The sequence below is a fragment of the Microchirus variegatus genome, assembly GCF_963457635.1.
Source record: "Microchirus variegatus genome assembly, chromosome: 2".
Lineage (NCBI taxonomy): Eukaryota > Metazoa > Chordata > Actinopteri > Pleuronectiformes > Soleidae > Microchirus > Microchirus variegatus.
The window spans coordinates 21812133-21834764 of record NC_139803.1 but is presented as its reverse complement, the minus strand read 5'-3'; the positions used below and the strand labels follow the sequence as shown (position 1 = coordinate 21834764).

The following is a 22632-nucleotide window of genomic DNA, read 5'->3' as shown; positions in this document are numbered from 1 at the left end:
TATAAACATACACATACCCATACAGATGTGACTATATACTGACATACCTACTAACCTGGAATACTTGGAGGTCACATTGTCCATTTCCAAAATCACTAAGCTAGATGTCGACATACCTGAAGAGCAAAAACATACTGGTATTATTCTTCACACTCAAAATCTTTGATTAAAAACATTCACTGTTACTAAAATCTGACATAAAGGCCTGGATAGCGTTTTAAATTTAAATAAGAAGACAGAGTTGTGTCTCCTAAACAGTGGCGTGATCTGCCTGTGCACATTAGGCATTGTGTTTTATTGTATGGCTGTTGCTTTATGTCTTTCTTCACTTATTAACTTTGTATTGCCTCATGTGAGACTTTTTAATGTCTTTTATGTATTATTCTACACAACACTATACACATCAACAGGTGCAAGATTCCCCCAGCCTGGGGGAATCTTGCACCACAATGTGAAACGTTCCACCCGTGTACTTTCCTGTATATCCTGCACATCACTACTCGAAATACAGTGCAATAACTTTTATACTTGTATACTATAATAAACTGTCCTATATGTGTATTGTATATAGCAGGTATATTTTTTATTACTGTATTATACGTATATGTATTACTTTAATCTTTAATCTTGAATGTCTTGGAGCATTGGATCAAAAATTGGTATAAATAAGTCTTCACACACAAATCAATAAAACCATTGTCGTGAGATTTACCACAGAGCTCCCGACATGCCTGACACGTGTTGAATTAACATTACATACATACAATACAACACAACACACACTTGCCTGCTGCTGCCTCTCAAATAAGCTTCCTCTTGAATGCCGGAAATGCAGTGCCAAATGATTTCCCATCAAAACAAGACAGACCAGTCAGAAAACCACGCCTCTTTGAATGTTGGTTCAGAGTCAACATCCAACCGAAAGGGATAAACTACCTCAACCATTACAAGTATGCCATCAGAGCAGAACATGCTGGAAGAAATGTTGCATCTCTTCCTGGAGGAATCCTGAACCTGCCTCTGAGTTTTTAAAAGTGCATCCTATAAATAATTCTATGCATCCTAGTCATTTGTCACTTTCCACCTCTGCTGATTAATATATTCTTCAAAGGCAGGGGTGTCAAAGTCAATCGACCTGAGGGCCAATGAGCGTCTAGTGTGGTCAACAGGGAGCCGGCCGAGAGAACAAAAAAGTGGGGGGTAAAAAACTGTTCACAATAATTATTGCATCATGATATCACACGTATACTTCGTAATACTATTTATGATGCTACATGAATCTATTGATAACAAAAACAGAGGCATTTATTTAAAATTATGTGAATAATAACATGGACAACTGTAATTAAAACACCAAATGAGGACTGCACACACTGTGTTCTAGAGTGACATTTGTTTTACAGTAGGAGGTGCTTTAGTAGGGCCCTATGAAATCCGTTTTATTTTTTTCCAAATTCCGTTTTTTCCGTTTTAATTTTTTAGAATTCCGTTCTTTCCTTTTTATTTTTTTTATTCTGTTTTTTTTTTACCTTTTATACTTACTTTACCACCATAGAATGTGTGCTTTTTGTGTCAGTGAATAAAATGTCCACTGAAATGCAACTTTCTTCTTGAATCCACTGACTTCTCAATTGTTCAATTGTTTTGACTTAAGTTAAATCCTAATTAAGTAAATGCCAGTGAATCTTAAAACAAGCCATGCAATGCTGGTCACATTAAAAAGTAAAATAATAAACATAAATAAAAATGTGGTAGTGCCCCCTGGTGCAGACGGATTTCTGCGCACCGCCCCTGCTCTGTACTGTTCTCCCTCTCCTGCGCCGTGCGCTTCTCCGTATCCGTCTGGATCATTTCTCTACACGCAATATTACCCCTACAACTCTGCAATTAAGGGAATAACAGATGCATCAGATGAGCTGATGTCTTTAGTTAACTGTTCAAAGAGAGACAATGTTCTCTGCTGTGAAGTGAAAGTCGCGGGGAGTTCATAAGTTTCACTTTTGCGCAGAGACTTTCCAGCATTTCCAGCGGACAGGCGATGTTCCCCAGTTTACTCGCCGTGTTTCGGCCGCCGAATTATCGGCGCATTCCTAAATATAACATCTTTATTGACAATAAAAATATAACCGTAATAATGGCGTATTTGATGGTGTGACTTGAGTTTCAATCGGCACCTGGACAAGGGGACGCTCGCCGGTTACATGCGAGCGCATCGCGCTTGTTCCGCGGTTTAGAAAAAAAAAGTGTATATAAAGTAAATAAACAAGCAACACGCACTGGGGTAAAACCCTGGCCGGGTGAGTGTTTGTGAGGAGATGCACGGGTGGTGCCACGAATGAGCGTTCCCAGGAACATTTCTCCAGACACACGTTCCTTCTCCTCACGATGACAGCATTTCAGTCACATTATGTCAATTTCCGCGATATTCCGCGTTTAACATTAGATTCCGTTTTTATTGGCCAATTCCGCGATTCCGTCCGCGATTCCGTTAACACGGAAATAATAGGGCCCTACTTTAGGATGTTGTGCATCCAGTTACTGAAGTACGGAAGCGTATTGCATTCACTTGAAAAAAAAATAAATCCAGTTTTTCTCACTAATTAATTTTCGGTTTGATTTTTTGAATAATCTTTTTTCTGTTTTTCTGAGTAACATTTTTTTCCCCTGTTTTTCTGTCTAATTATTTTCCTGTTTTTCGGAGTAATTTTTTTTCTGTTTTTGGAGTAATTTTTTTTTCTGTTTACCTACCTAGCCTACAGTTCTGATAGTGCGGTAAATCACGCCTTTATTTATGTGTGGTGAGTTCACGGCTCTGTGCTGTGTGATGATTCATTTTGGATAAGATCACCAGCTAATGAATCAATAACTCGGGCAGGTACTTGTCCTGAAACAATGTGTCCGGTCAGAAGGTTTGTCTAAGTATCCGAGCTTCCTCGTCTAAAACACGTGTCAAACTCAAGGCCCGGGGGCCAGATGTGGCCCGGCACGTCATTTTATGTGACCCGCGAGTGATTAATTAGTCTTAAAAATCTGTGTTAAAATAGGTCTATGCTGCGTTGAGGCGTGCATTGACCATACTACGACTACATTTCCCACAATGCATGGCGATTGCATTACCCGCAAAGTGACGGCACCGACACGAGATCGCAGTGTATCATTGTATATGCATCATGCGACGAGTGAAATTTAATAAATAATAAATACAGAAGGTTATTTAGTAATATGTTACGGAGTAGTTACCTTCATTTAACATTATATTTGGTTATATTTAGTTACATTTATTCTCTATGACAGTCACATCTGGCCCTTTGAGGGTAACAATTATGCTGATGTGGTCCTCTGTGAAAATGAGTTTGACACCCCTGCTCATTGTAACACAGATGAATGAGTGAGTATTTTATATCATTGCTCTCGTCACTGACTTGAATGAAGCCACCTTTACTAACCTCTGCTCTTTCTACTTTCTAATCATCCAATAATGCACAAATGTATCACTGTTGTGAAAAGGGGGCGTGTCACTTTGGCAGCAGGTAACAGGAAGTGAACAAAACAAAGCCAAAGTAAAACAGGGAGCAAAAAACAAAGCCAAAAGGTAAAAGAAGGAGGGGTCTCTGACGTGACGGTCATAACCGTCACGTCAGAGTCACGGCGAGTCACGGCGACGCGCCTCCCACTTCCGGGTTACCAAAAGGTACGTCACATGAAAATGGCGTCACTCGCTGTCCCTACCGTGAGTCGGTTGACCACGCGTTACACAGCTCTAGAGCCGCGCACCGAGGCGCCCTCTCATCCCGGCAGAAACCAGCCGACGCACGGAGCAGAATCGCGCACAGAGGCGCCCTCTGCTAGCGGACCGTTTAGCGGAAACACCGCGGCGCCGTCCGCCCAGCTGATCATTGTTGATTATTCTCTGTGCCTTTCGCTCCGCACGCAGCGCCAGCGGCGATCGTAATAGAAGCTTTATTTGACCGGTAAGAACACAGGCTCACGAGATAAACTCTCGCCAATCTGTGTGGTCGAATTCGGTTTCTATTTCTCCTCACGTGTCTCTCCTTTTGTACTGTGACTTGTCCCCGTGTATCGCGATCCTGTGTCCTCAACACAGCCCGTGATCACTCATTGAGAGGAAACTTCCGTGATCTGTAAGAACCAGTTTAAGTCGGACAAGCCGAATAATTGTGTGTGATTACAGAAGTTTTCTGATCAGACTCGTTCATATTTCACTTCCCGCCGCCATTCCCTTTAAATTTTCCACGTCACTGCTGACTTAATTTCCTCCTTCAACTCTCCTCTTTTACTCAGCGCTTACGCTGGTGAAAGACGGAAGAGCAGAGTGAAGAAATCAGAGCACAAGCGCCATCTCGCGTCGCCTCACGGTAACAGCGAGTGACGCCATTTTCACGTGACTTACCTTTTTGGTAACCCGGAAGTGGGAGGCACGTCGCCGTGACAACTGTCACGTCAGAGACCCCTCCTTCTTTTACCTTTTGGCTTTGTTTGTTACTTCCTGTTTTACTTTGGCTTTGTTTTGTTCACTTCCTGTTACCTGCTGCCAAAGTGACACGCCCCCTTTTCACAACATAATGGTGCCCCGTGTGAGGCTCTCAAATATACCAACTTTGTCACAACTGTACATGTACAAAACACCAGATACCTTGTTGTAAAATTTAACATGAATTCTTGGAGTTCTAACTCACTGAATTGCTGAATTTGACAGAGTGGTTAACTAAACCTTCCTGATGGTGTATTGCTACTGCTAAGCGTGTGTTATTGTGTGTTAGCGTTTGTTAGCATTTGTTAGCATGGGTCATCGAACCATGTCAATGGAGACTGTCTTTGAAGATTCGCCGCTAACTATGTGCTAAGTGATTTGATCTCTTATCCGCCCCGTTAGCAGCTGTAGCTTCAAGGCATCTCTGGTGAGTCACAGGTGGACACTTCCCTGTGCACAGCCCAGCCACGAGCGCTGCGGCTAATGTTTTTTTTAGGCTAGGTCTAGCTTCCCCTGCGCCTAGTTAAGGTCACAAGAACTGTGACATCTAGCGAGTCGAGGGAGGACATTCCCCTGTGCACAGCCAGGTACAGAGAGCTGTGGTTGTTTATTTATTAAGGCTAGGTCTAGCTTCTCCTGCGCCTAGTCCAGTCACAAGAACTGTGACATCTAGAGAGTCACGGGGGGGCATTTCCCTGTGCACAGACCAGCTGCAAAGAGCTGGGACTGTCTATTTATTTATTTATTCAGGCCAGGATGACTTTCCCTGCGTCCTGCTAGTGGGTCACGGGATGATTTTCCCCGTGCATAATTCCCACCTTCGTACCTGCAGAAGAGGATGTGACATACCCTCCTATTGATGTCCCTGTCATGAGTCGTTGGACTATGCATCATACAGCCACAGAGCCGCACTGTGCCCCTGCGAGCTGCACGCCGCATGCACGCACAGCCGCGCTAGGAACGCGCCCGCTTGGCTTCCTTTCTATTTATTCAGGCCAGGAGAACTTTCCCTGCGCCCTGCTAGTGGGTCACGGGATGATTTTCCCCGTGCATAATTCCCACCTTCGTACCTGCAGAAGAGGATGTGACATACCCTCCTATTGCTGTCCCTGTCATGAGTCGTTGGACTATGCATCATACAGCCACAGAGCCACAGAGCCGCGCTACGAAGCGCCTGCCCGGTCTCTCTCCCTAAAGATATTTATTCTCCCCCACCTTAGCCGTTTGCCTAAAAGGACATGCAGCAGGTGGAAGCCTCTCACCTCGCTTCCCTATAACGTCATTGGTGTTTATTGCTTGTCACGGACAAGCAATGATTTGATTTATTGTGGGCATGTTATGCCAGTGGCTGTAGCATTTACCAAATGCTCAGCCCAAACCAGAAGAGCAAGGGAAGTATGTTTAACAGCAGAAACCTGAAGTTGCTACAACAGAAGTAGAGGCCTGGATCCAACAGTGTGTGTGGCTTCCTTGCCAGACATTCGAGGTTAAAGCTAAAGCTAAACTCCGCCTCACTCAACCACAAAGCTGGACTTTGTCAGTGAGAAGAGACGTGGAAGACACTAGGGCCTCCTCTTAACCTAGTTACTAGCAATTCAACCCTTCCTTCTTCTATCTTTTCCAGGGGAACCCATTCCCCAAGGCAACGTGCATAACTAAACCATCTCCGTGGTCGTAAGGGGGATGTACTCACCTTGCACTTCTTGAGTCTGTGCTTTCCGCACAGATTCTTTGCACATCAGTGAGGACCTTGTCAATGGCTTCGCTGTTCGTGACTGCCAAACATGTCACATCTTAGCTCAGGTAACTCCACCTTAGTCTTCAATCCAGTGAGCATTTCGGTCAAGTTACAAATAACAAAATGGCTACCAAGAAACCAGACGCTCCTCACTGATCCATGCTTCTTGCTCAGAGCCTATTCCTGGCCCTGAATTATTTGTTTTGTAATTGTTTGTTTGTCCAACTATCTTTCCTCTTGAGTCATAAGTCGTTTCCCACATCCGAAAGGGGGGGTAGAAGATTCCAGCAACATTGTTGGAGCTTTCTCTCTAACCCCAATGAAGGGGAAACGCATTGTCTCCATCTTTCACGCAGTCTTGGCAGTGCAATCCCATCTAGAAACCTACAGTTTAGAGATAGGGTATAATTACTAAACCTTCCAATAATCGATCAGGAGCATGTGTCACTTGAAATCCATGCTCTCTGTCGATTGTTGGAAAGGTCAACACACATGTGCAACTGAAACACCTCCTCACATTTCACAACGAGGATCCCTCACTATACCTGACCCTGAACCTGTAGTGTGCACTTAAACTTAAGATATTCATTGGGTTTGCCCCAGTAGCCAATTATCTGCAGAGTCTCAGAACTTCTGCATCTGAGTAAAGGTGCCAGGGCATGTCTGTGTAGAAACCAGGCATTAAGACTCAGGTAAAGTGGGCGGTGTCCTGATAGCGTGACCGGCATGACACAGCTACTAACGTGAATCTGCCATAATAGATTCTCTTAAATGGTCCCTCCAGGAACTACTGTGCATGTAAAAATCCTAGGCCTCCACTCACCTTGACTCCAGTCGACAGGACTGGGAGATTAAGGTCATGGACCCCTTTTAACGGTCACCTCACAGTAAACACCACCCTCTAGGCAGAAACTTATTGCAGAGGGAACTAAATGGTGAAGTTCAGTCCCAAAAAGTACTGAACTTATTGGCTTGATCACCTGAACAGGCCTGTTCTAGAGACAATCTAACTTACTGCCTTGGCCTTCTCCTTAGCTGCTGGGCCATCACGGCTCTCATTGCACATTTCATTTACAGATTACATACATCCAAACAACAGACAAGGCTGGACTCTTTTGGCTGGTGCACAGCGCCCACCAAAACAGCCCGAAAACATTTTACTACTAACCCCTTCGAGGTTAAGCCAACCTCACACTGTTCTGTCCCCTTTCTGCTAGTGGTCCCTTCCGCCGAGCACCTATCCCCTCTCTAGGTGCCCCTCGTCGACCAACAGCAAGAACTCCAGAACTGTGTGATTTTGCATGTTTTCCACTGTTGTTATGTTTATGTAATTATGTAATTAGCTAGCTTAGTTTTAAGACATCTGCCCAGATGCACCTCAAGGTTGCCCAGACACAACCCTCTTACTGTTGTTAACTTAAAGCTGTGAACTGTTAACCTGAACTGTTAACCTTTGGACTGTGAACTGTGCCCACTCCCAACTCCAGGAACCGATGGACTCGTGTCTTTTCCCTGACACATGGAGTATGGACTGTGCCACTCGGAAACTGGACTGTTGACCTCGAACACTGGCAGGCCACACAGGCATATAGGCCCTTTGGTTGCTCCGAACACTGCAACCAGCATACCAGTCTTCAGACCAAAAGGGGGACTGTTGGGCCCTAACAGTATGGCTGAAATCTATTGTTCTCTGACTAAGGCCTGTATGCAGGAATCGAAGCCTGACTGTGAGTTAACAAATCCTGCAGGCTCCAACACCACATGGGGTTTATGACCGGAGAGCCCCCTAGGGGGGGCAGAATCCTTTAAGTCTCATTGTCTCTGTTTTATGATCCCCCAACTGATAAAACATATAAATTGGAAGACAGAACTTTCTTCCCTCTTCTTGTTCCTTCGCTCTTGCCCTCGAGCAGAAACCAGTGCTGTCCGCTGTGAGCCAAATAACGGCCCGTCCACACTCCACGGCTCCAACAAACTGAACCGAATCCATGGACTGACCACAAAACCTGAGATCCGCTTACAGTAAGAGGCAAATGTGTTCTGGGCAGAGTTAGGTTATATTTCTGTGTTTGTTAATTTTTCTTTGTGTTGAACGTGTTGGACTGCGCATCCACACGCTCGCATCATAACGACATGTTTCTTTGTTTACGTTTGGTGTTCGTCATTGTGATTTTACTGTTGAATGCGGGGCATACGCTGCAACGATGCGCTCCGCAGGTATCCTCCCCTGCTGTGAACGAGCAGAGAGATCACGTGGTGAGATGATGGCTGTTTAAACCTTACGAATCACAGACTGGCCTGGCGTTGCCTACGTCAAGTCTGTATGTGTGTTTTTACTGCCATTGACTTACACGCGATGCTGTTTTCAGTCACAGAACACGCTGGGCTCGAACCACCCTCTGTGTCTGCATGCAAGATCAATCGTGTACTCCCGCTTTCTCTCTTGCTCATTCACTAACTCTCTTTCATTCAAATGTACCAAATTATCATTTATGCTTTAATGTTCATTGACTTAGATCATTCCATTAACCTTGGATATTTAATGTGGTGAATCAAATTGTTTAATTGATTCTTGTTAGTTGATTTAATAAATTGTTACTTTTGTTCACCTAAAGGAACGGTCTGTGTCTTTTGTACGTATGTATGTTGTGACAAACGGTGGTTGCGAGGGTCAGTGCTCGGATTCATACCTTCATTACCGTTCAATTGGGATATCTTTGATATAGTCAATTACAGTGATTATTTAGACTGATTTTGAAAGGCATAGATTGATTGTCTTTTCCCTGATTTCAGGGTGGTGCCCCGATCTAAAGTTAATTCATTTTTAAACAAATTAATTAATGTTTATTACTTTTATTTTTATCAATCAAATTATTGCCACTGTTGTTGAACCACAACATAATGGTGCCCTGTGCAAGGGTTTTAAAGAAAATTAATAACAAAATGAATTATTAAAAATAATTAATCCTTTGTATTAATATTTTCTGACCAACTACAAGTTGAATCACAACAATAATAATAATAATAATAATAATAATAATACATTTTATTTGTAAAGCACTTTTCATAAAGTTATCTCAAAGTGCTACAGAAACCAAAAAACAAAATAAACAAAAGACTAAGAGAAAAATCAGACACGATTAAAATCAGACACGATTAAAATCAGCAGAAGAAAGAATAGCTAAAGGAGGAGAAGAAAGTGCAGAAAAGAGAATAATAACATCTAGGAACGACCTAGGAAAGCCTGTTCGAATAGAAACGTTTTAAGCCCTTTTTTAAAGGCATCGACAACAATCAACAATCACGATACAACAATTTAAAATCTAGACTAATCCGACTTAAAATAAAATTGAACCACCGGTAATCACTGTAATATTTGAATGCTGGTTACAACTCCAAAAAAGGTCATGAATAATGTGTAAAATATGTTTATGATTAACATATAACTACAAACCACAGGTAATAAATCACCATGGTAATTTATGCACCATTGCTTTCTGCAACCGACTTGAGGCTAAGTTCAACCAGGATAAGCAACATAGCCTGGCTTAATCCGTCATCCTAGTTTCGTGCAATAGGCCGCACAAATGCAGCACAACACAGCGCAGGGCAGTAGAGAGTGCAGCATATGCGACAACAAAGTGTATCCTGAGTCTTTTACACTAACCTAAACCTAAACTCTTATCTTAATCTCTAATTCTAATTCAAACCTGATAACAAAAACTGAGTCATAACCCTCACACACAGCTCTTTGAAGGTGTGTCAGAGGGTGACACACACAGGTACCTCTCTTTTATGATCTTTATTATCAGCTTCAGGTAGGTTTTTTTTCCGTTGTTATCTCAGACCAGAGAGAAGATACACATGGTCTGAAATCAGACGTGGGCTGCTGCACCAATACTGTGGCCTTTGTTCCTTCTCTCCTTCCTGCTGTTGCTGTGTTTGACTTTCACCGTGTGAGCTGCCTCTCTCTCACTCCGTTATTTTGTCGGTTTCACTCTCTCTTCACTGACTTGGGAAGAAGTTGAAGTACTCAGGAAAGATAAAACCATAAAGCATGTGTTGTACGGGGAAGTGTGCTCGCCTGGTGGGCCTGACCCTGCTGCCCACAGCCTTCGTCTGCATGATCGCCAACTTGCTGCTGTTCTTCCCTGACGGGAAGAATCTGGAAACTGACCAGATCTCCTTACAGGTCTGGCTCATGGGGGGACTCATCGGAGGAGGCCTCTTTGTGAGTAATACATTATGGTCCATTAAAATCACAGACAGTCTGTTTTATAGTTGTTGTTGTTGTTGTTGTCTTTTAATAAGCCTTGTGGAACTAGTAAAGATATCATTATAGTGTATAAACGATCTAAATTGATCCAGTGGTGGGTCTGAAAAAGGTCCAGATTAATGATGTAAAATGAAAAGAAATTCATATATTATATAATATCATATTATGATTTAAGATAACTTAGTTATGTTACTTTTAAAAAGTGTATATAGCTTCTTATGTCTCGGGATTAGAAATGTGCTTATAAAATAGGACACTGCTACAGATTGAATAAATAATCTGAAACAATCTACTTAATTATGCTATGTTATGCATCATTTGCCATGAATAAATCTAACATGTAATTGTATGTACAGCCTTAACCCCCTTGATACCTTATCACACGTATCAATCTAAGAGACCTTTGGATCTTATAAAAGAACATGATGTTATTGCTGTGATATATTATAGTCTAGAATTGTGACAATGGAATTTTGGTCTGGTGGGAGTAAAACCCAATTATGGATTGGCAAATATTTGTTTTATCAGATAAGACGAAAAACAGACACATGTACAAGCAAATGTGTCCGCACACACACACATGCAGACATATACAGTATATACTGTATATATAGACATAAAGATACCACATCTTCACATTAAATGAGACTGAGAATCTTAATCGAATTTCATTTCTTAATCATTTCATATTTTCAATTTTGCAGATATTGTGCCCGAGCTGTTCTGCTATCAGGGCCGGGGGCAAGGGTTGCTGTGGAACAGGTTGCTGCGGCAACCGTTGCCGGGTGAGTGAAGTCATCTGAGCGGTTTAAGTAAATGCATGGTGTTGTTGTTGTGGACTAATAATGGTGGTGGGCGAGAGCTCAAAGGCAAAACGAGACGTCATATAACCGACTTTAATCGCGTGTATTTTATCAGCAATGCACCATATGGATGTTGATAAAATATTTACACTCAGTGAACTTCCACTTTTTTAATAAATAACTATTTAAAGTGATTAAGTTTTACAGAAGTACGTCTCTTTAAAAATGAACCAAACGATTTTATGACTGTATTGTTTCCTTTTTTAAAACATCTGTTTAAAGAGCAACTAAAACCCCTCCTCTGAGGCTATGGATTTCAATATAGTAACAAACGGCAAACGAAGAGTGGAGTTCTTTCTTAAGAGCTTAAGGAAGTAGATGAACCAAAAAATCTGTCTTGTGTTGAAGTACAATCTGTGCACACATTTAAACTGAATTAAAGCAAAACCCACAGGAATCTGAACTGCTGTTATGAAGCCTCAAAACTCGCTATGTTGACGTCGTGCAACCAGGTTCCCATTGGATATAAGATGTCAGTCACACTGTCCACTTATATAACATATAATATATAATATATATATAATATAAAATGTACAGACAATACAAATAGGACATAATATGTCTTATTTTTATCGTCTATTTTTTTCTAAAGGAGAACTTAATTTATCAAACTGACATCATGTTCTATTGTAGAAGTGAAACTAGCAATTGAGACCAATAATAATACAGGACAATATTTAGTATATAGTATATTTCATATATAATATTAAGTTATAAATCAAGTACAATTTTCCTGTAGGTTTTAATTCAAACTGAGATATATTCTTATTTCCTGGTGGGCTGCAGGAGGAAACTGGAAGACTCTGTCCATTTGTCTATACAGTCTAATTTCTGTTGTACAGACAAGATTGGTTATTTATATAGACTAAAGACATCCCTTTAAAAAGTATATAGTTTTATTATAAGTATTTATTAACTACTTATTATTAATTTTATCTAATTCTAGTAGAATTAAGCATATGAGTGGAAAAGTCAAGCTGACATCAGGGGAGGAAAAATGCCGCAAAAAACCCTCTTTAACAGGGCAAAAATATGAGAAGCCTCAGGAAGACTCACAGGAGGCTTAAATTGAAAGGGACATTTTTTTTTCCCTCTAGATGTTGGGCTCTGTGTTCTCCTCTGCCTTTGGCCTGGTGGGAGCCATCTACTGCACCAGTGTGTCCTCTGCAGGTCTGGCAATCGGACCCAAGTGTCAGATGGCTGGTGACGAATGGGCGTACCCTTTTGAAAACGCGTGAGTATTTCAACATCAATATGCTTTTTTTCCCCTCTCCCTGCAGAAACACTCTTATCTGCAGTTATTTATTGTTGCGCTCCTATTCTTGTGCATTCACTCTTCTCTGTGGTCTTATCGTTAGCTATACAGTGGCGTCCAAAAGTCTGAGGCCACAAATTGGTCCCCACACCAGAAGCAGCTTCCTTTTTTTGACAAGCAGAACACTTTCAGTTCCTCTTCAAAAAACAAACAAACTACTAACCCTAAACATGTAATACTCTTACAGTCCAGTGTGTGGCAGACTAAACCAATCAATTCTGTTTGTATCACTCTCTGGGAAAGAGTCTGAGAATTCAGACTAAGAAAAATAGCAATATTTTCATGTGACCAGAAGAATTACACTGTGGTGTTTTAATCAGACAATAATCAGTCAAACACATCTACTATGCAATCATCTGATTAGTACTTCTCCTAAATCACCCGATAAAGAAGAAGTGTTAGGTTGATAAATTACTATTAATCATTACACAACTGCTGTCTATGTTGAAATTGGTTTAAAGTGCACCATTATTGAGTTCACATAATGTATGATTGGATATTAGTATTCAAACTCAGCTTGGTCTTCCTAGCACAAAAATCAATTTTCACTTATTTGATAATTTTTTTTTTTATATATTTTTTTTAATAGTAATTTTTGATAATCACTCACTCATTCTGGCTTTTTAAAAATGAGCATTTACTGTGGTGCTTTGCTTTGTATTTCAAACAAAACAAAGAACTTGAAAACATCACATTTTCCTCTCATCTCTCTGTATGGATCAAATGGGAAAAATGAACGCAAATAATAATTAAAAAATGGTTATCATATCTTTTAGCAGTAGTTTGCACAATATAGCTTATAGCTACATGTATAACAATTTTAAACTGGCCAAACTGTTACATTTTCCTCATAGCACTTTGTAAGTTAATTGTAAAAAAAGATTAATTTTGAATTAAGCTAATGCTAATAATGTCAAAAGGCAAAATATAGATACAGTAGGAAATCAGCTAGCTCCGCCAGGAGGTCGTACCTATGTTCCCCGGGTCCTATGTTCCGTTTTTCCCAAAAAAGGTCCACTTTGTATGTGAACGGGGAACATAGGACCCTTTTTTTGAAAAAGGGTCCTATGTTCTCCGGTCACATACAAAGCGGGGAACATAGGACCAGGGGAACATAGATACGGTCCCTCAGCCAGTTAGCTTAGCACACAGCCCGTTTTCAGTCTGGTTTTACACCTCAGTTATTGTATTGTAATTTATATTTTGTCACTTACCAGACAAGTTTTATGAATCTTTTCTGAACCCTCTGGCAAGAAAAGTAATATACATAATCATTTTTGGAAGTTTATATCCCACTTTTCAAATTTTAACAACTTTTCCAGAGCTACTGCAGCCATGTCCTGCACAATGATAAGGCTCTTACCTTTGTTTTCAGGGGTGACGGCAGTTACCTTGTAAACCAGACCATGTGGACAGACTGCAAGTACCCCAAGAACGCAGTGATGTGGCACGTCGTACTGTTCTCCATTCTGCTGTCCATGGGTCTCCTGCAGCTGGTGCTCTGCGGCATCCAGGTGGTCAACGGCTGCTTGGGATGCATCTGCGGAGACTGCCGCGAAAGCAAAGATGTGAGTAAACCAGTCCCGAAACAGGGAAAAAACTATAAAAAAAAACATTTCGGAAATTGAGGTTGGAATAAAGAATTGGACACGTAATGATCTAAAATCCCAAAATGAACCTCACAACAGGTACAGCAGGGTTATTAAAAAAAAAAAAGGGGGAAGTGATATATCAAACAGGACCACACCAATGTAAGACAGAATTTCCTGTACCGAGTGGTTTAATTCCTGGAAGTGAGTCAGTTAAGACTTTGCATTCTGCAGCTTTCCTACGGTGTTGCTTTAATCCTGTTTTGATTCTGGATTTCCACCAAATGAAAACAGGAAAAGGATAAGGTTTGTAGTTTTGCCTGTGTTGATAATGTGTGCAGGCAGACAAGCTGATTGAGTTTGACTCCCCACTGTGCAACATGTAGCACGGTGTACTGAAAGAAATTGACTGTATGAGTATATTTCTTAGATTATTCTTAGAATAATTTAAGCCTTTAAGCTGTTTGAAGTTGAAAATTGTACAGAGAAATGCTGAGGTTTTGTCATATTTGATCTATTTAAAAAGTCTTACTAAAAGATGAGATTATAAGGTCATAACTCAGATTCTTTTGTGTGTACTGTGGGGATATGAACATAAATATTTGCAGAAGTTAATGGTAAAGCTCGTTTAAAGTTTAGCACATGGACAAAGTTGGTAAAGTTTAACTAAAAACTTTTTGTACTCACTGTACATCATTTGCAAACATATTTCCTGAACATCGTGCAAGACCAAGAACATTTGTGAGGAAGTGCAGACGCATCAGCAGATGCCTACACATTAACATGATGGACGCGTTGATCATTTATTCTGTTGATTATCAGAAATTTTTGCTTCCTGCCAAAGTAAACATGTGACTTCTCTCCTGTTGCAGGATGAAGGTGGACTGTGAACATAAGGAAGTCCAGCCCCCCCGACCCCCCACCCGCCCCCCCAAAACCCCAAACCCCAATTAAGCCTGTGTTTACAACAGGTAGATGAAGGGATTTTCTTTCAGCAGCATTTGAGCCTAACTCCATTAGTTTTCTTATCCTTATTTCTTATCTCCTTTATAGGGATGACATTAAAAAATAATGATTGAATCGATAAGACATGTCCATATTGACTGGTTCATTGGACAGATATGGATGTAAATGTATAATTAAAATGATCATGTGATGATGAGACAATAAGAACTGTTGAACGTGAAATTCCTCAGAGCAAGAGCTTTTGTCTGATCTGATCTTCAAGATTAAAAAACAATTTTCCTGATGTGTCTCTTTTTTTTGGTCAACTTACTTACGCACACACATAAGATGTGAATGACCACAATATAAAATATGACACCTGAAGCTAAATATCAAACAATGTAAAAAAAAAAAAAAGATTATAGATAGTTATATAAACTGGTTGTAAGCCAGGAGTTGGTACACAGCACTGACTTCCTTTCATTTGGACAGCCTAAACAAAGCCTTAACTCTCAGCATTAACTCAAACCAGTAAATGTCTATCCCTAACTTTAACCTAACCACAATTCAAATCTTAACCCTAAACTTAACTCATTCCTCGCTAGGACCAGGTTTTGGTCTCCATGAGGACTACTGGTCCTGACATGGTCAGTGTTTATGCCAAAGAGAGATTCTTCACCTCATGCTGTGCTTATTCAGTCAGACAGCCTGATCTAACAGGATTGTTCCCCAGGGTCAAAGGTCAACATGCCCCCCCCCCCCCCCCCCCATGTGGCCACTGTGAACATTGCAGGTGCACCAACAGTACACAGTGAGTATTGCTGCCTGTTAGCATGGATAAGCCCCCATAATCTTTAGTTGCAATGGAGTGACTTTCGTGGTAATTGTTACCTAACTTTCGAGTTAAAAGCCTGTTAGCGAGCTGCACCCAGTTAAATATAGATGCCATGTCCTGATTGAGACCAAATCCAAATCAGCCAAAGCTGTCAAGTGCCAACACTCTCCTGGTAGTACAGATAAGTGCATTTAGGCCTGCTCCAGTGTACTCCTCGCCTCATTAATAATGTCGACCAGAACATTTCACCCCTCTCTATTAACATCCACTGACTGAATGAGCTCACAGTGTGCAGCCAATTGAATCCGGCCCCCCAAAAATGTGCTTTGGCTTGTAAACAATACAATGCGTAATGTAAAAATAATTATTACACATCCAGGACAGGGTGGGGAAATTAAGTGGCTGTGGAAAACAAGTTCTGTTACCAACACTGTGACCATCTCAGCGAACTGACTGCCTGGTGTTGTGCAGCTGTCTGTAAGGCACAGCACACAGTGAGCAAAGGGCATAAGTGAGAAGAATTTGGAATAAAAGAATGGCAGGACAAAGGGAGGAAAAAAAAGGGAAAGGGGCCCATTCCCAGCCACTTCTCATGCAAATTGTAGCCACTCTGAAAGACTTCGGGGAAGCAGAGAAAACTGCCATTAAACGGTGAAGTGGAAAGCATGCACACATGCTCCGAGGAAAGAAAGGAAGCATGAACTCATGGGTCATTTTAGGCAAGGGAACGGAACAGAGGAAGAACAGAAACGGAACAAAGAGAAAATGATCTTTTCTTTGTGGGTTTTGAAGAAGATTTCTGTAAAAAAAAAACAGCATAGTTTCAGGAAAACGTCTTCATTCACACGAAACGCCCCAAAACAACTCTAAACGCTGTAGTACATATCCCAGGCCTGTACATGGCGCTGTAACACTGCTACACCAAAAACACTGTATACAATCACAGAAACTGAGACAGAATGGACAAAGAGAGTGGATAAGGTAAATAAATAAAAGCAAATACAACAACAGGAGTATGGTGACAACGACAACAAAGATAGCGAAAGCAAATGCTAGAGCAAGAGAAAGGTGGGGCTATGACGTCACCGTTTTCGCAAAGTAGCGTTTTTGGTTGTCAACACGAAAAAAGCCCAAGGTGGCGTTTACTACTCTGGAACCCGTTTTCAAACGAAGAAAGTCGCATTTCAGTGCTCAAAAAACGCTGCTTCCAAGCAGATAAAACGCCAAATAACAATAAAAAAAAATTCACCCAGACTTATTTTCTTGACAAAACGGAGTCATATGGCAATATGGACAAAGAACACTGTACATGATGACTCAGCCTGAGTGAGACGATAATATTACACACTATGCATTAGCCTCGTTTGAAAGCAACAGTCATCGTGTACCGCAGTGACCAAACAAACGCTTTACCCGGACACAGCTCAGCACCATCAGCCACATAATAATCATGTCCACCACACTGTGAATGACTCATGTCGAGCCACAAAGTCGACTGTCGGGCGCGTTCAGGATGTCTGGAGCTAGTAACAAATCTGACCTAGTGCTTATTTCATCACTGAAACATCTCTTTATCCAGCATTTATTTTGATAACGCGTTTCAGAAATACAGAGCTTGTTTCTGATTAAATTCATTAAAGCCGATCACACAACACTCTCTGTTATAATTGTGTAAAGATGCTGACAACTTCATAGTACAATGTCATCATTTGACACCAGGACATGACAGTTCGCAGCTCAGACACTCCTAACCAAGCAAAGATTTATTTCATTTTGCACACAGCACATACACGGTCAAATCAGATATTTTTTTATAGACTTCCACCACTCACTTTATTCACAGATTTTCTCTGTTATGAAGAAAATCCTAATCATGAATAAAGACACTTATTCAGCTAGTTGTTCCATATTTAGGGAATGAGGGTGTAGCTAAGAGCAATTTAGCTAACGGTAACCACGCTCGAGGATTGTTGGCCAGAGTTCAGTCACGATTTGAACAGATTATGTGCATCTCCAAATTATCCTGCAGTGCAGAAGCGATTATAACGTATGCATCAGAGTCTTCCAATAGAGAGTTGATTCCTCTAGAAATCCTCTAGTGTGGGCCAGGCTTTAGCAAATCTTCTTTTGCAGCCTTTAATTTTATGCCAACTTGAATAAATGCAATATGATGAGTGGAAACCAGTTGTTAGTGTATGTATTTCAATGCAATTGCTTTATATTGGGGGCCCACGGTTGGTGTAGTGGTTAGCACTCTTGCCTTTGCAGCAAGAAGACCCGGGTTCCTGGGTCTTCCAACCTCCAAACGGGGTTCGAGCCAGGGCCTTTCTGCAAGGAGTTTGCATGTTCTCCCCATGTGTGCGTGGGTTTTCTCCACGTTCTCCGGCTTCCTCCCACAGTCCAAAAACATGCGATATGGTGAATTGGTCACTCTAAATTGACCGTAGGTGTGAGTGTGTGAGTGAATGGTTGTTTGTCTCTATATGTGGCCCTGCGATGGACTGGCGAACTGTCCATTGTGTACCCCGCCTATCGCCCAATGTCTGCTGAGATAGGCACAGCGACCCTCTGGTGGAGGATGAAGTGGTAGTTGATGGATGGGTGGATGCTTTATATTGACTTTAGTCGCCTATGAATATTAGTAGTTTATGGGCAGACACAACAAATCCTCCATTTTCTCAAGCTAACAATTTACACAACAAACCTGTATTTAAGTCTAAGGATGATACCAAGTCTGCTGCTCACAACACTTGGAACTATCAGCTGATTTCCATGGTATGTAGATTACAGCCATGCTTAGGTCTCCCCTTCTGCACTTAGAGATTGACACAAGAAAGACAAACAAACAGGAATTCCTTCAAAACACGTAAAGAAATGTGAGATACAGAGAGGAGCAGCAGAGTGAGGAGAGTGGGACAGTGACAGTGAGGCTGAAACCAGCCGTGGGCGACCTCAGCCAGCAGAGAAGCATGCCAACGTCAACAGAAAATCGACAATCCATGAGTGCGAGAAAGTCTGAAGGGGGAGGGCAAAGGAGGAGGAAAACACAGATCCAGGGTGAGGAGTGGTAAACATTCACCAGAGGATTCGACTGGTTCGTTCCTGCCGTGACTTGATTGAGGTTTGTTTACAGTCGCTCTGATTTTCTAATTTGCAAAACACATGTGAACAATAGTGACTGGAGACTTTAAATTAAATAAAAAATGGGCATGAGACAAGAAAAAAGTTTTAAACAGACACATTTTTAGTATTAATCATCAACAATCGACATTGTTAGCTTGAGGGAAGAACTCCAACACAATATTGAAATGACTAAACTGGTCAAACTGACAATTTCCTCCTCAACAGGAAGTTGGTCATTTTGAATTTGGCGTCCATCAAGGTGATTTACACACACTAGTCTGTGCGCGTTTATCGGACCAACATAAAAAAAATGCGACAATCTGTACTAGACACTTTCAAAGGTTTTGCGGATTCCAGAGGACGTGGCCAGGGCAACCATCTGACGTTTGGCTAATTTCGACCATTCGCCACGAAACAGGAAGTGCCACCTAACTTGGCCATACATTGACCAATCGCCTCGTACCTGACACTACAGACCCTGAACACGCCAACGTTATTATTGTTATTCCGTGACATTTCGGTTATTCTTGCGTGGGTTTTTGGACACAACACTGCCTGCCAACACATCCTTACATTTTGTTCCGTTCATATTTATCTCTTATTACGTCTTGTGCTGCTGTATTAATTTGAACTTTCCATTTATTTACATTTAATCCACACAAAATAGTAAGGGTTGTGGTACTTGAGAGAACAGGTCAGGACAAGTAGCATTTTCCTCCGCAGTACATCCATATGATGATGATTATCATACGGATTACTTAATGCTGCCCATGCTAAATTACCATGTAGGAACATAACTTCTGAAGGGATTATGTCAGCACTGTGACATTGACACTCTCTCCCTAACCCCCGCTGGCTAAAAGTGTCACAGTGAATTCACACTCGAGGCACTCGAGGCCAGTGGGACAGAGGGTGTGGTTCACTTTGTGATATCTGAGCGTCCTCGTGTCGAGGGCTCACAAAGAGCTACTGCCGCGCTCGCTCATAATCATATTCGGGTCATCCAGCAGAGTGACACTCATCACCCCTACAAGGACAGGAGTGAGTGTGAGTGGACGTGACACTGCAGAGGTAACCAGTTAGGCATAAACGAAAAAGACACTGATAAATAAAGTTGGCAGTTATTTATGTTGAACCTAAGGCACCTGTTCCACTATAAATCATCACAGAGATACCTTCCTTTCAAAAGTTAGTCTGTCCTTCACCCACATCCACATGTGGAAATCCATACGTGCAACTGTGCACACAGCTCACCGTGGTGGGGAAGAATGGACGCTTACATCGACGGCACGTTTTTGCAGCTCACATGACAAGAATTTGACCTGGTTACAAGCTGCTGTGACAGGCTCAGTCTCCACTCGGCAGTGGAGACATTTTCATAGGAATTGAAAGGGAAAACAGCTCATCTACTTGTGGGTTAGTCACTGTTGGACTTGGCAGAAGAGTGCCAGCGTCAGAAATGCCACTGACTGTTTCCTGGGTGATTTGTGAGCGCCAGAAAACTAATCTGGGTAAATTTCCACCAGGACTTGATCTCTGCAACCAGAGACATGGTCTTAGTAAGATTTAAAGGTCCAGTGTATCACATTTAGGAGGGGTTAAGTGGCAGAAATTGAATATTCTATTCTAATATATATGTGTTAACTAAGGTTCTTACTTTATGGTTGATTCTACAGCCGGGCATTTTGAATTTGAAAGTGGAAGATTATTACACAAACAAAGAGGAACCAATGTATAAACCAATAAAGAAGAAGAAGAGTTGAAGTGGAGAGAGTTGTAAAATCCCTGTTTACATTCTTTCTGGTATGTGAAGGCCACCTGACACACTTTATGGCGCTTTTCCACTATACAGTTATAGCACGACTTGGCTAAGCTTGGCTCGGCATGTCATTTTCCATTACTATTGTACCTCCTCAGCGTGGGAGGGGTTGTCATAGCACAAAACTGCCGTTGTTTGAGTTGTTTTCGTACTAGCTAATCTGTGCATTAAAAAAAGATTAGTTAGCACAGTCCGTCTGACACAGTCGCTGGGCTAAAATATGGCTGAACGGGTTGCAATTTGGCTCATCGCTGTCGCTAAATACACCAGACTCCTCCGTTAAATATTGAGATTTTAGACATTTCCTTGCAAAATGTTGGAGATAAACGCTTGTTAGTGTTGTTAATGTTTTCGGGATTTTTAAGTGTTTTTAACTGATCTAGAGTTCGGCATTGTTTGGTTCGATTCCTGTGTCGGACGTCGCGTTTATGACGACACTCTTTGACCAATCAGTGGCCGGCTCGCTTGGAACCTCCCCAGAGCAGGTACTAAAAAAGTACCAGGTGCCAGAATCTAGAACTGGAATCAAACCATGCCAAGCCGTGCTATAACATATATATTGTGGAAAAGCGCCATGAGAGAGGGATGAGCAGAGGAGTCCCACATTTGTTGAAATCTGCAATCTCACCATTAGATGTCACTGATGCCACATTCGCACTGGACAAAAACCAGGTTAATCACAGGTTTGAATGGGTTCTGTGCACGCTCCTTGTGGCACTACTCGTTCTTGGTCAAAAGGAAAAAGATGATAACCACAAAAAATTTTTTTGAACCAAACAATAACTAATTTATCCGATTAAATCAATGATGAAAATAATGGTTAGTGGCAGCCCTGAGCGTATGCATGTGTGGAACACCAGACTAACACACTAACTTTAGGTTCTTACACACAACTTTTCAATCCAGGACAGAAATCTGATCAAATCATTCACTTACTTTCCATTTTTTGCACCTTTTCAACACACCACAGGTTGTTTTTCCGCACTTGCTTATTTGCTACGTACAAAACATGTGCTCCAAAAATCTTAACCAGCAGGTTGCAAACAGCCACTGAAATAACTTAAGAAGCTATGCAGTGCCTTGCCACACCTTTATCATCACACGGTATTGAATCGATAATGATAGATGTCTATGCATTTTACTGATCATTTAGTGGACACCAGCCAAGGAACAGGTGAGTACATGTCAGCGTTGATTAGATTCAACGTTTGAATTCTCTTTGATTAGACCTGTAGTTTATGAAAGAGCTTCCACTTCTTCTCAGTTGAAAAATCATAATTTCATCACACAGCTATAGATAGTCCCTCTGGGAATGCATTCTCTTTTCTTTGTCTTTGATAAAACAGTGTTCCTGGTGAGGGCCACGCAAAGGTTTTGTTTATGGTTAAATAATCCCTTTGTTTCCACATCATTGAATTATCCAATTATAATATCATGACCCTCACATAACATTATTTCCACAGAGAAAAGTGTGTTCTTATCATCAATTCTTGATTATTTACATGCAACTTTGATGTGCTCACTGCCATAGCCCAAGTTCTTTGTAATTTTATTTACCAATACATAAGTATAGTATAGTATACATAAGTATAACATGGCCCAAGGTGTCTGAGTCCTGGTCCTGGGGACAGACTGAC

The 22632-nt window shown here is 41.4% G+C and overlaps 1 protein-coding gene across 1 annotated transcript; it reads left to right on the top strand.

The window, feature by feature from the left end:
* Positions 1-10287: 10287 nt before the first annotated feature.
* On the top strand, positions 10288-14659 carry tm4sf5 (transmembrane 4 L six family member 5; the record flags this gene model as incomplete). The annotated part of the gene is made up of 5 exons (XM_083905685.1): positions 10288-10461; positions 11211-11291; positions 12467-12603; positions 14060-14252; positions 14615-14659. The coding sequence occupies 5 exons, from the start codon at positions 10288-10290 to the stop codon at positions 14657-14659; spliced, it is 630 nt and encodes a 209-aa protein (XP_083761811.1).
* Between the last annotated feature and the right edge of the window lie 7973 nt (positions 14660-22632).